This window comes from Capra hircus, chromosome 2 (assembly GCF_001704415.2).
Source record: "Capra hircus breed San Clemente chromosome 2, ASM170441v1, whole genome shotgun sequence".
NCBI classification, from domain to species: Eukaryota; Metazoa; Chordata; class Mammalia; order Artiodactyla; family Bovidae; genus Capra; species Capra hircus.
The window spans coordinates 14,032,075-14,044,653 of NC_030809.1; the positions used below are offsets into that span (position 1 = coordinate 14,032,075).

General features: G+C 55.4%; 1 protein-coding gene across 1 annotated transcript in view; it reads right to left on the bottom strand.

The window, feature by feature from the left end:
- SPOCD1 (SPOC domain containing 1) overlaps positions 1,113 to 12,579 on the bottom strand; it is a 30,821-nt gene continuing 19,354 nt past the window's right edge. Inside the window, exons 2-15 of the mRNA XM_018066346.1 lie at positions 12,217 to 12,258; positions 11,059 to 11,235; positions 10,503 to 10,616; positions 10,350 to 10,410; positions 9,948 to 10,038; positions 9,039 to 9,198; positions 8,783 to 8,899; positions 7,066 to 7,191; positions 4,572 to 4,683; positions 4,205 to 4,356; positions 3,756 to 3,905; positions 3,147 to 3,236; positions 2,670 to 2,856; positions 1,113 to 1,780 (exon numbers count right to left, since the gene is read on the bottom strand). Coding sequence (XP_017921835.1) covers positions 1,113 to 1,780; positions 2,670 to 2,856; positions 3,147 to 3,236; positions 3,756 to 3,905; positions 4,205 to 4,356; positions 4,572 to 4,683; positions 7,066 to 7,191; positions 8,783 to 8,899; positions 9,039 to 9,198; positions 9,948 to 10,038; positions 10,350 to 10,410; positions 10,503 to 10,616; positions 11,059 to 11,235; positions 12,217 to 12,258 — 2,247 coding nt within the window. The remainder of the gene's footprint in view (positions 1,781 to 2,669; positions 2,857 to 3,146; positions 3,237 to 3,755; positions 3,906 to 4,204; positions 4,357 to 4,571; positions 4,684 to 7,065; positions 7,192 to 8,782; positions 8,900 to 9,038; positions 9,199 to 9,947; positions 10,039 to 10,349; positions 10,411 to 10,502; positions 10,617 to 11,058; positions 11,236 to 12,216; positions 12,259 to 12,579) is intronic.

Below are 12,579 nucleotides of genomic sequence, written 5' to 3' on the forward strand. Positions count from 1 at the left end.
CAGCAGAGCTCGTGGGGCAGACAGGTGGTACACCCCCACCTACTGTCCCAGTGTTCCCAGCCCAGGGCGACGAAGGTAGACAACCGGTGGGAAGTGGTACAACCCTTCAAGCCGAAGCAGCGGGGGTAAGGCTGGCGTCCATGCCGCAAGTTCTCTCCTCCAATGCTAGCCCTGCTTCCGGACCCTGAGTTAGGCAGCCAGGAGGCAGTTAGTTCCTATGCTGCTCTCTGGAGGTGCACACACACTCAGATACCTTACAATTGCAGCTGCTGTTAGGAGCTCACCCTAGCCCCCAAACAAAGCAACACCATCCCGCCCTAACAACAGCCTCCAAACCCACCCTGAGAGTCCACATCCCAAGCCAAGACCCTTGGTTTGTCTCCAGTATCAGTCCCTGGGGGCTGGCAAGAGGAACAAAGAAGAGACATCAGAGACCCACAGACAGACACAGAATCAAATGCACACACATGCCCACAGCACTAGACACACAGAGACCCTCAGATACGCACAGAAACAGAGACATGGGGATTATGGTGGTGACCTCCAGCTACCCAAAGGGGAAAACCTTGGTAACTGAAAAATTAAGAAACCCCTGCAACTTGTTCTCCTTCTCTCCCTAACAATCTTTAAGTGTCTATGCCCTTTCAAAAAACCTCATTTCTCTCTCTCTCCTCAACCTAGAGCTGCCCTCTCTCCCATCACTACTTCTTCCATCCAGTTCAAAATACTTATTAAAATGTTTCCAGAGCCCACCATGGCAACAGGTGAACCCTGGCGCACAGGGATGGCCCTGGACCTCAGATCCTCAAAGCTGCCCCGCCCCTCCATCCCTAGCACTTTAGCTCTGCCTTACCTGTGCACACAATCTTCCAGATACACCCACCCCAACCCACACAGGGCCAGTCCCAGGGTCCCTCCTGTCCAGTCAGCAGATGCAGTCTCAACTTTGCCAAATTCTTTATTAAACCAAAAATCAACACCAAGCAAATAGCAGAACAGCAAACGTAAACAGCTAAGCCTCTCCTTCCTATATCCCTATTGCTCTCCCTGGAACACTTAAGAGTTCAGCACTGATGAGGGAATTAAAACCCCTCTTCTATGAGTAATGAGGGTCAGGTCTCTCCAGGAAGGGGACTATCAGTGCCAGCTCCATCTGTAGGGCCCAAAGAGGAGCCCAGGGCTGGGCCAGGGGGTTCTGGAGCTGCAGGGGGCTGGCAGAGAAGGCCAAGAGTCCCAGGGACTGTGGGAGGCTGAGCGGGGGGTTGGGAAAGTTCCTCCTGTCCTGGGGACATCAGTGAGGCTTGGAGCTGCTGGGTCATGGCCACCAGGGATTCGAGATGCTGGAGCAGGGCTTGGTTGGGACAGGAAGCCCTGTGGCGGTGCTGGTCATGGCCAACTGGTGATGCTGAATAGGGATGCCAGGACTGGCACCAGCCTGGTTTTGGAGGCCATGGCCCTCGCCCAGGAACCTGCCAGGTCTCAGGCTCTCCCCACAGACTCCCCCTGCCTCTGGGTGGTCTTTGCCAAGCACAAATTCCCCTTGGAGCCAGGCTGTCTTTGCCCTGGCTCTGCTGCACGGCATCCCCTGGGGGAGCGGAGCCCTTCAGGGCCACATGTGGTCCCTTGTCCTCTGGCTGGTAGTATCTCATCTCCACTTTTCTGTTGAAGGAGACCATTTTGTGAACCTTCCCCCTCAAGGCACCAGATCCTGCCATGGCCGGAAGCCCTGTTTGTGGGAGCAGCACAGCCAGCAACAGGCTAGAGTGAGTGGCTTCCAGGCCTGGAGAAAGATGGGGGAAGAGACCAAAGGCCTGGACAGAGAGAACTTACAGCCCCCAGAAACTGCATTCTGTCTGTGGCCAAGAGGTCTACAGCTTAGACCCCAAGAGATCTTTCCAGCAGTAAGATGGGGCCCATGAGGGGCTGAGAAAAGTAAGTAGAAGGGTTTAAGATGCTCTCATGGTGAGAGAACGGGTTCACTGGCTGAGAATGAGGCATGGATAGTTAGATCTCCAGACTGTGATTCTACCATACAGTCCCCAGATCAGGCAGCCCAGGAACATCAAACCCTCTGCTCAGGAATAGGCACATCCCACTCCTTGATTCCACCCCACCCCCCGCCCCCAACCATGCTTTCCTGGAGTCACGCCCTGGAGGCTACCCATGCACAAAAGCCAAGCCTGGCCCAGGACAGCTGTGGTAAGAACATCTCTCCTTTCTCTTTTATTTAGGCCTGGCTTTCAGCCGATTATTTCTGGTTCCTGCCTCTGCTCTGCCGTGTTTGAGTCCACCGTGACTGGCCAGTGAGTTTCTTATCAGCCTTATTGGAGAGGCTGTCTAAGTGGTGGCTAGGAGCCCAGTTTCTGCTACTGACTGACTCTGTGACTCTAGACAAGTCACTTGCTTTCTCCCTACCTCAGTTTCCTCATCTATGAAATGAAGAAACTAATAGTACCATTCTGATAGAGTAATGCTGAGGACTGAATGACTTAATAACGCTGTCCGGCACATACTAGGCAGTATACCAGTCTGTTCTCACATGTGCCTGTCTCAGGAGTTCCCTGCTGAGATGTGCCTGCCTCCACAGAAATGGGGTGACTATGTCAGCAATGCCTGTCTGGCCACCAAGTGAGGGGAGGCAGGGTATGGGACAGGCGTCGGGCACTCACCTGGACCTCCAAGAGAGCGCAGCCTGGAGGGCAGGGGCTGGAAGGCAGGCAGGGGCAGCAGGACCAGCTTCACCTGCCCCATGGCTGCCAAGGCGTGGCGCTGCTTGATATTGAGGTAGGAGTACAGCAGGTGGCAGCTCTGGGCGTCCCGAGAGCTCCGTGGGCACAGTCTGACCACGCAAACGTCCTGTGGTCGCAGGAAGGACAGCAGATTTAGCAACAGTCATGCTTTACTCCTATGAACACGCCTGGTCTCATGTGAACCTCTGAGAGACATATGAGGAAGAGTGTCCCCATTTTTCAGAGGTGGGAAGAGAGGGACTTGCCCAGGGTCATACAGGAGGTCTTCAGTCACTGGGGGGGAACTGGACCCAGATATCTTAAACCAGGTCTCTGCTCCAGAGTTGGAGCAAAAGAAAGCTCAGGGCTGGAGCAAAGTGCTAGGAGGAGAGGTGGTTCTCGTGGCGGGGTGGTTACCTTGGCCTCAGCTGGGCAGATGCTGGCCAGAAAGTCCCAGACAGCATCAGGGGCGATGCAGCTTGCAGAGCGGATCACCTGGGGCAGGGCCTGCAGGCAGGTAAGACTGCCAGTCAGCCTCCCAACTTCCCACCCACTTAGGGCAGACTCAGGACCAGCTACCCGAAGTCACAGCCTGTGGCCAAGAGGACGGGCAGGCAGTCGATCAGAGCCCCCCTGGTTGTTGGGGCCCTAATTACTCCTGGAGGCCTACAGCCTGTCCTGGCCAATCTGCAACTTCTCAGAAACCCCTAACTCCCTCCTTAACCCCCTCATCCAATGTTTTAGCTGATCACTCGCTCATTCCTGGTTTCCTCTGAACCAGGAAACACCAGACCTTGTCCTGGGTCCTTCCTACTTTATGCTTTGGGTTACAGGGAGTCCTTTGCCCATGTGTGAAGTGCAGCTGGCATCTCATTTGCCCCTATGCCTAGCATGGGGCCAAGCACAGAGAGGGTGCCAATGATTAGTTTCAGAATGATGAGTGTGTCAATGAATGAATGGTGGTGTGTGTAGCTGAGGGGGCTGGTTAGTGTGCGAGGGAGTCCCCAGACACCAGGGCAGGAGTACCTGGATGAGGCGACAGCTGTGTCCCGAGGCCAGCTGGGCCCTGACCCGGAACCGCTTGATGCAGAACATGTCCAAAGACCCCTCCCAGGGCACCTGGCTGGGCAGGGCCTTTGTGGGCCCAGCAGGCATCTGGAGCCTAGAAGGAGGGACAGAGAGACAGGGCCAGGCAGAACAGGTCATCAGGGCTTCCCCAGCAGCTCCTTAGTTTCCAGAGAAGGTCCTGTGACTCCAGTGGGTGCTGGAACACTGGTCCAAGTAAGGCCTTACAAGGCGGAGACCAGTAGGTGGGGTGATTAGCTCCATTGCACAGATGGGCAAACTGAGGCCCACACAAGAGGCAAGATTTGCCTAAGGCCGTATGGAAAAGCCCAGGCTTTGTCTGCTGCCCCAGTGGGTGCCTCGCCTACCCACCCTGCTGGGTTGCCCACCTCCTTGCCCACTTCCCCACACCTGTCCTTGCGTGCTGCTAGAGGCTTCTCCTTGTTTTGGGGCATATCTGAAAAGGACACAGGAACTTGGCTTGGGGCTCTCTGGAAAGCATCATCCCGCATCCTCCCTGCAGCTTTGAGGGAGCCTGGCTGCTCACGCGAGGGCTTCCAGTCTGCAAAGAGCAGAGGCAGGAGCTGAAATGGAAGCCAGCAGCTAGGCTGCAGCCAGCCCAGGGCATTACAAACCGGGTTTGAACCAAGTCCTTTTCGAGGTGACCTGGGACACCCTGCCACCATCGCCCCAAGTCATGAATCCATGTTGCTGCTTAAGCCCACACCAGTCCGGGCCTGCCCGCCGCCCCTGTGCCCCTCCTGTGTCTCCCCCGACCTGTGCAGACGCGGCAGCTGGGGTCTAGGGAGCGGTGCTCGTGCTGCTCCGTGCTCCCCCTCGATGCGGCGGGCAGGGCCAGGGGGCCGCCATCTATGGGCACCATGGGTCCCTGGGAGGCACAAGAGGAGAGAGGGGGTGGGCTGGGGAGGCGGCCGGGGAGTCAGGAGGCCTCCTGTTATATGGGGGCCTCAGCAATGTGGTTTTATGTTTCTAAATAAACACGCCTGGTCTCATCTGAATCTCTGAGAGCCGTGTAAGGAAGAGTGTCCCCATCTTCCAGAGGTGGGAACAGAGGGCCTTGCCTAGGGTCACACAGTAGCTCTCCAGTCACAGGGGGAACTGGACCCAGATACTGTAAACCAGGCCTCTGCTCCAGAGCTGGAGCAGAAGAGAGCTCAGGGCTGGGGGGACAGTGCTAGGAGGAGAGGTGGTTCTCACGGCTAGGCGGTTACCTTGGCCTCAGCTGGGCGGATGCTGGCCAGAAAGCCCCAGACAGCGTCAGCCTCATACATTCTTTAATAACAAAAGTACCACGAACTTGTTGCAAAAAATTTAGAAAACATAGAGAATTTGAAAAAAAAAAAAAAATCACTCCTTGTCTCACCACTCAGAAGCAACTGCTGATATTTTGGGTATTCCTTTATAATAGCTTATCTGTACCCAGAGTTCGGGGAATCCTAAAAGAGCTGGGGGATTTCCCTGGTGGCCCAATGGTTAACAATCTGCCTTGCAGTACAGGGGATGTGGGTTTAATCCCTAGTAGGAGAACTAATATCCTACATGACACGGGGCAACTAAGCCCGCACACCACAACCAGAGAAGCCGGCAGGCTGTAACGAAGATCCCTAGGGCTGCAGCTAAGACCTGACACAGCCAAATACGTCAATAAATAACTTTAAAAAAAGGAGCTGGGATTATACATGCAAGCTTGTCTTTTCATTTTGTCCGTGAACCCCAGCAGAGGCATCTACCATGTTACATGGTCCCTATAGACACCGCACTCATGGGGTGGACTGGAGTGTGTGCATCACCGCTGTTGCACTGTTGAATGACAACTGGGTCATGCCCAGGCTTTCACTAGTACAGATAACACTGAGGACATCTTTGAGCATAAAGTATTTTCCTAAACTTTCAATTTACCTCCTTAGGATGAGTTCTCATAAGCAGATGACAGAATCGGGGAGAATGAACATTTTTAAAGTCCTAATGCCCATTGCTAAATCAGCCTTTTACCTTACAATAGAACCAGCTTTAAACACAGAGCAAACATTTCTTTAGGAAGATTTGAAAAGATCTTGAAACTTACTTTTGCCTTAAAACCACCTCTAGAGCAGTGGACAAGGCTCAAGCTTTGGAGTCAGACAGCCTGGGTGCCAGTCTCCCCCACTGCCAACTAAGCGACCTTGGATTTGAGGTGCCTCACCCATCTCACTCATCGTGAGGTCTGAATGAGGCACTGCTTGTAAAAGGGGAGCACAGTAGGTGTTCAACCGGAGGGACTGCTATTCTGTGTCATCTTCCCCTCCCCTACTCTCCAACCACTCTCTCTACCCATCTGTCTCTGGCTCCTCCCCCTACATTTGCATTCACCTTTCTCAGGGAATGCAGACTGGTTTGGGTTGGGGAGCAGCCACACCCCCTCAGGGCTCTTCTCTGCACTGCCAACAATTCTGGTTGTTGGCTTGGATACTGGTGCAGAAGAGTAGGGATTTCTGTGGGTCATGGTCACGGCCGTTTCCCCAGGAAACATGGCTCAAGGGACCTGCCCAACACTCCCCTATCCTGGACACACAACTGATTAGACCAGGGTGAACATCCAATCCATGGAACACCCAACCAAAGCCAAAGCAGCCTTCTCCTGGGAGTGATTGAAGTGAGCCAAGGAGGCGCTCCAATTGGCTACAGGAGGCTGACAATGGATTGGATGGATTCATTGATTGGAGGGCTGCTCCAGCCTGCTGGGCCAAGTGCAAGATGGAGGAGCCGACGGGGTGAAGGAGCAGGATGGGCACGAGGATGGGGCAGACCCCAGGGGATAAAAGGACACGCTGCACAGATGGCCAGGACTCCACGCAGCTCCCTGCTGGAGCATCCTCGGTCCTTTTGTGGAACAGAGTAAGCCTCTGCTCCTTAACATTCCCAAAAGTCACTGCCTCAAACAGCGTGGCCCTCCTGCTTCCCAACCTGGGATGTGGTCGGAGTGCCTGAGGTTGGAGGGAACTGCAGAGACGGGACTCACTACTCCACACGTGGGGTTAGGCCAAAAGGCGGGGGAGCAGCACTGAGAAGGTGTCGGCAGGCCCAGTGCCGGCGGCCGTCTCGCCCCATGCTCTCCCAGACCCTGTGCAGCAACCAACTCCGGTTTACAGCGACAACCCTGGGCCTCAGCGCAATCAGGTGCCTTGCCCACGGCCACGCGGCTGGGGAGGTGAGGGCTGGGCCTGTGGGCACAGGCCCTGCCTGGCAACCACCAGGTCAGGCTCCCACTTACCACCAGGTCCTCCAAGGTCAGCGTCTGGTCCATGTCCCGCAGGATCTCGACTTCCCCCTTATGGGTCAGCTTGGAGGCCGGGAGGCTATGTGGCTCCTTCCGCAGCTGCTCAATGATCTCCAGGCCCTGGTAGAGGGGGCAGCCCCTGCTCAGCTGGGGTTGGGGGCTCTGGCCACCAGGAGCCCACGTGCTCCATTTCCTCCCCCAAGGTCCCTCCACTGTCGCTCCCCTGCCATGCCAGCTGGTTCCCTTCCTCCACACCTCCGCTTCTGCAGCTCCCTAACCCGGCCAGACCTCCACCAGCTGCCCTACCTTTCCACAGTCCACTCATTCACCCTCCAACTCAAACCCTGCCTCCCCCAGGAAGCCTTCCTGAACTTTGCTCCTCCCACAAGTCAAATCCGCCCCAGACAGTATCCCACCCACTCTCTGTCCTGGAAAAGAGTGTGCGGTGTTGTCGAGAAAGCAGAGCCGCCGGCCCACCAGCTGCCACTAATAAAAACCCACAACGTGGTGAGGCCTTGGGCAAGCCCTTCGTGGCTCTAAGCTTCAGCTGATCTGTTCTTTAGAAATGAAATTAAGATTGTCATATTAAACAGCTTATATAGAGTGCTTACCCTAGAGTCTAGTTCATAGTATTTGCTCCTTGTGATCCTTATTGTTGATCAATGTCATCCTATCTGAAATGTTTCTGGAAAGCCTGCCTGTCCCTTTCTAACAACGCCTGGAGAACAGAAACCCAGTCCTCCCTGTAGCCCAGTCCTCCCTGTAGGGCTGGATTTGTGGGCATGGGCTCCATGCAGTAGCCCAGGGCCCTGTTCTAAAAGGGCCCCACGCTTCATGCTGCTGTCGTCTTGAAATTCTTAATCATTCAACAATGCTTGCGTTTTCATTCTGCAGGGGCCCCACAGTTTACACAGATGACCCTACTCCCTGACCCCGACAATGCCCCGACAGAAGCTCAGACTGCAGTGGGCAGACGGGCCTAATGGATTCCACGCATTAATTCTAACCAGCCTAGTATCTGTCAGAACAAGGGCTTAGTGCCCCCAGTCCATCCGTGGGCCCCACTCCCTTGGTCAGTTCCTCTCTTTCTCACTGAGCCACCAACAACCAGTACACAAACATCTCCCAAAGCTGGCTCAGTGCCCACCACACTTTCCGTCTCAGAGTCATTCCCAGGGAGGGAGAGACCCACAGACACACAGTGTGTGGGGGTGTAACTGTGAAGTGTGGGAGGCTGTGGGCTTCCTCACCGGGCCTGGGGCACCAGGAAGACATTCAGCCTTTTCTGGAACTTCTGGGGCTGGGACTGGAGCAGAGGCCTCACACTGGGTCTACCCACCATAGATGGCGGATGATATTCCTGGACTCGAGAGTCTGGGCCACCATCCCCAGTCCCCCCCAGCCCGACACACACACCCCGAGTCCAGCTCCACAGAAAAGCCAGGGGACGACCACACCTCCAGGGATGTCACCTCTACCAGGCTCTCCATCCTCAACCCCCTTCATTTCTGCCTCTTCTCCCGTTTTATTCCCCCTGTGAGAAGAGGCTTTCTGACTCTCTCCCCGTCTGCCTGCTCTGTTTCCTCATTTCTGCTTCTGTCTATCCTGTGCTCCCATCTCACCGCCTTCTTCCTCACTCTGTCTCTCCAGCTCCATCCTCGGGCCTCCCCCGAGTCCCTCCACCAGGTCCTGACCTGATCCGACAACTCACCCTCTTCTCCTCCCGGTCCCGCCAGCGGGCCAGTTCTTGGGGGGCCAGTTGGACTGAACTCATCCGCACCAGGCCGTGGGGGGTGATGTCTCCATGAACCACTTTGAGAAACAGCTCCTACAGGGGTAGGAGCTACATAACGCCGCTTGGAGAACCCCCACCCCAACCCTGCCTGGCACTCCCAGGTCAGGCTCCCAGATACTCCAGGGCTTCCCACCTCAGAACGGGCCCCAGCCCAGCCCAGAGGCCCGCTCACCGGGTTCCTGGGGTCCCGCAGGTTGAACAGCAGGCTGCGGTACTTGGTCTTGTAGCGGCTGTTGGTGGCTTGTGTCAGGTTGAAGAGGGCTGCCTCGATGCCAGCAGCGATGCCCTCCACGACCTTCTCACTAAGCACCAGGTCTGGGTGCTTCCGAAGGCTGTGGGGTAGGGAGGGGAACAAGGGCAGGGCCAGGGCACTGAGCCTGAGAGCGGGCAGGGGTGGGGAGCAGGGTTTGGGCCAACTCCGGTTCCTACTCTGAACATTTTCCTAAGTGAACCCCTCTCTCCTCACTCTGTGAGGAACAGGTATTATCATTCCCCACTTACAGATGGGTGACTGCTGCTCAGAGAAGATAAGGAGCTCGCCAAGGCCACATGATGAGTGGAAAAGCAAGGTCCGATTGCTCAGCCCCTGCTCTCCCTGACCAGGGAACCAGGGTATGGATGGAGGGGCAGAAGCCGGGGGGTGGGAGGGTGAGGCACTGGTCAGGGCAGAGGATGGAGACCTGGTCCTGGAAATAACCCTGAATCAAACTCCTGCCCTCTCTGGGCCTTGGTCTCACCGTTAGTAAAATGAGCGCTCTGAGCTCAGATCTCTGAGATGGTCCCAGCACAGAGTTGCCCCATGTCTGAAAGCATTTTCTGTGGGTGATATCCACAAGGACCAAGCAGACACTCAGAGCTGCAGTGGCTTAAAGGAAAGGCGCCACCTTGAAGCCAGAGAGACCCAGGTTCAAATCCGGCTCTCCACTGGCTTGCTGTGTGGGCAAATGGCCTCACAGGACAAAATGGGGTTAGCGGTACACACACAAGCCCTCAGAACACGGCACAGCCCCAGGAGGTGGGACATGTGAGGGCAGCCCTTCAGGATGTCCCGGGTGTCAGAGGAGGTGGAGTAAGGCCTTACCGACTCCACAGCGCCTCCTGCATGGTGCGGACCACGGTGTTCCGTACCCCAGTATCCAGGGGTGGCTTCTCCTGTTGGGGCTGAAGCTGAGCTGTGGGGAGAGAGAGTCATGGGCTCCCAGGGGATGCTCAGGGCAAGGGAGTGGGGCAACTCAAGGCTGAGGGGCTTCAGGAGGTAAAGAAGGGGTCCCACCTCAGGGACCCAAAGTGTCTAGGATGTCTGTCTGCTGAGCCCAGGCAGCCAGCAGCCCCACCCCTTTGGGGAAGGACTGCAGGCAGATGGTGAGGGGAGGAGAGGAGTCCCAGCAGGGGTCAGGCCAGGAGCTGGGCATGAGCCCTGTGTGTCCTCAGAAATTCCTGGAAGACAGGCGGCTGCTGAAGGGCACCCTCCACAGCCCCTCACCTAAGTCCTCGCCCCCTGCTTGTTCTCCAGGTTCCTCCTCTTCAGCCTCCACTGGGCTGCACTGTTGGGGAGGGGTGAGAAACTGAGGCCTCGTCCCTGGGTACAGCCTCCCAGCCCCAGGGTCGGGGGCAGGGGCACTGTCTCTCCAGTCACCTGTGCACCCCCACATTCGCCCTGACCTGTGCCCAGGGAGGGAGACCACGTGGCCAGAGCAGAAGCACTCACCCCTAGACCCTCAGCACTGGGCTTCTGAACACGAACCCTCACCTGCAACAGAACGAGGACACAGAGAAGAAGGGGGAGTCCCTGGGGTGCAGGGAGTGACTCCTGGGGATGGTGAAAGGGGTCAGAGAGACCACCAGGGTCCCCCTCCCCGAGGGAGGTGGCTAGAGGATCTTGGAATGGCGGGACATGCCAGTTGGCCAGGAAGGAAGGTCCATGACCGCTCTCTCCCCAGATGCATGGAGGCCACGGGTCCTCCCTCCCTCCCTTGCTGCAGCCAAGCTCCTGAACTCAGCAGTGCAGAGGAAGGAGCATACAGACACCAGGTTAAATGACAGTCTAATGCACCCCTCGCTGTCACATTCTGTGTGACCGTGGGCAAGTCACAGCATCGCTCTGGGCCGCAGCAACGTCTCTGTGAACCACATGCCCATGTGTCTCTCCCAGCAGGATTAAGTGACGTCAGTGTAAAGACGCTGTTCTGTACCTGGCGCCTCATGCGGCCCCGGGCCCTGCACCTTTGCTTCTTTCTGGGCCTCTGGACAGATGAGGCTGAGTAGGCCTCCATCATGTCCTCCAGAACCTCCAACCTTGGAGGTAGCTGGCCCCCTGCCTGGCTGTAGCTCACGGCCCCCAGGAGGTAGATCACTGGTTCGGAACCAACCTGCCAGGGAAGAAGTGCCTTTCAGACCGCTAACCTCACCTGCAATTTACGGTCCTTTCTCTTCCCCGCTGAACTGTAAGCTCCATGAGGACAGAGAGCATGTGTGTCTTGGCCCCCACTGTACTCCCAATGCCTGGAAAAGGCCCGGCACACAGTAGGGTTCAGTAAATGTTTGCTGACTGCCTGGTCTCCATCCCAGGAAAGGAGCCTGGCTTCATTTTCATCCTCTCAGCTTCACCCTTCCTCCCAGCCATGTTCACAGTTACCTGGACCCTGTACCGAGACCCTTCTCACCCTTATGACCAGAGGTGCTCATATCCTGTTCTGAGTCCACCCTCTCTTTCTCAAAATCTCTGTCAGGCCCCTTTTTTGGGGTCAGTGACTTGCCTTTTCCCCCTGAAGCAGACACATGGTGAACATATCCATCACCCCTCTGAAAGCCTACTGATCATCCCTCTGTTACCCAGAGAGAAAGCCCTTCATGACCCATTCAAGGTGCAGAGTAGTTCTGGGTCTTCTGATGACCTATAGAACCTATTCTGCTCCCCTTTCTGCTTTGGCCACCAGGAAGCTCAGTTTTAACTTTAAACCTAGTGGTTGTACCTTTCCAGGATTGGTAGAGTAAGGGGGTTGTTAGTAACAAGTAACAAGGGGTTGTTAGTAACAAGTGCCCCTTCCCCTTGCCCTTTTCTTGCTTTCTTTAGACTTTTATCCCATTTCAGTGTATTTTGATTCTTCCAACTTATTACAAGTCACCAGGAGTTGTTTTGAAAGTAGATGGGTCTGAACACTAATCCTTGAGTGAATGATCATGAATGGTCAGGTTCCAAGGTTTGATTCACATCATAGGGAGTAAGGATGCTCTGGAAGAGGGCAGGCAGGGGCAAGGGGCTGAGATTGTCTCTGGGGAGGACCCCTCCCACCCCCACCAGACCTCAGAAGAGGGAGAAAGAAGAGCAGTAATAAAAAGCAAAAACCTACGTAACACACAAGCTTCACTCCATGGGCCATTCTCATCGCCTCCTTGGAGAGAAAGAGGATAGAAAGATTCGAATTCAGAGGACCCAGTGACCACCCCCCCACGGCAGTGAATTCATAAGAAGATACCCACACAAAGGTGAAAGATGTATATTCAGTGTTCACCAGGTTGGCATTTGTAACTAAAAAATGGGGTACAATCCAATGTCCATCAAAAGGAGAATGGTTAGTAAATAGCAACATATCATACTATGGATTCTAAAAGTGAAAGCTGCTCAGTCGTGTCTGACTCTTTGCAACCCCATGGACTATTACGGCCATGAAATTCTCCAGGCCACAATACTAAGTGGCCATTAAAAAGAGTGA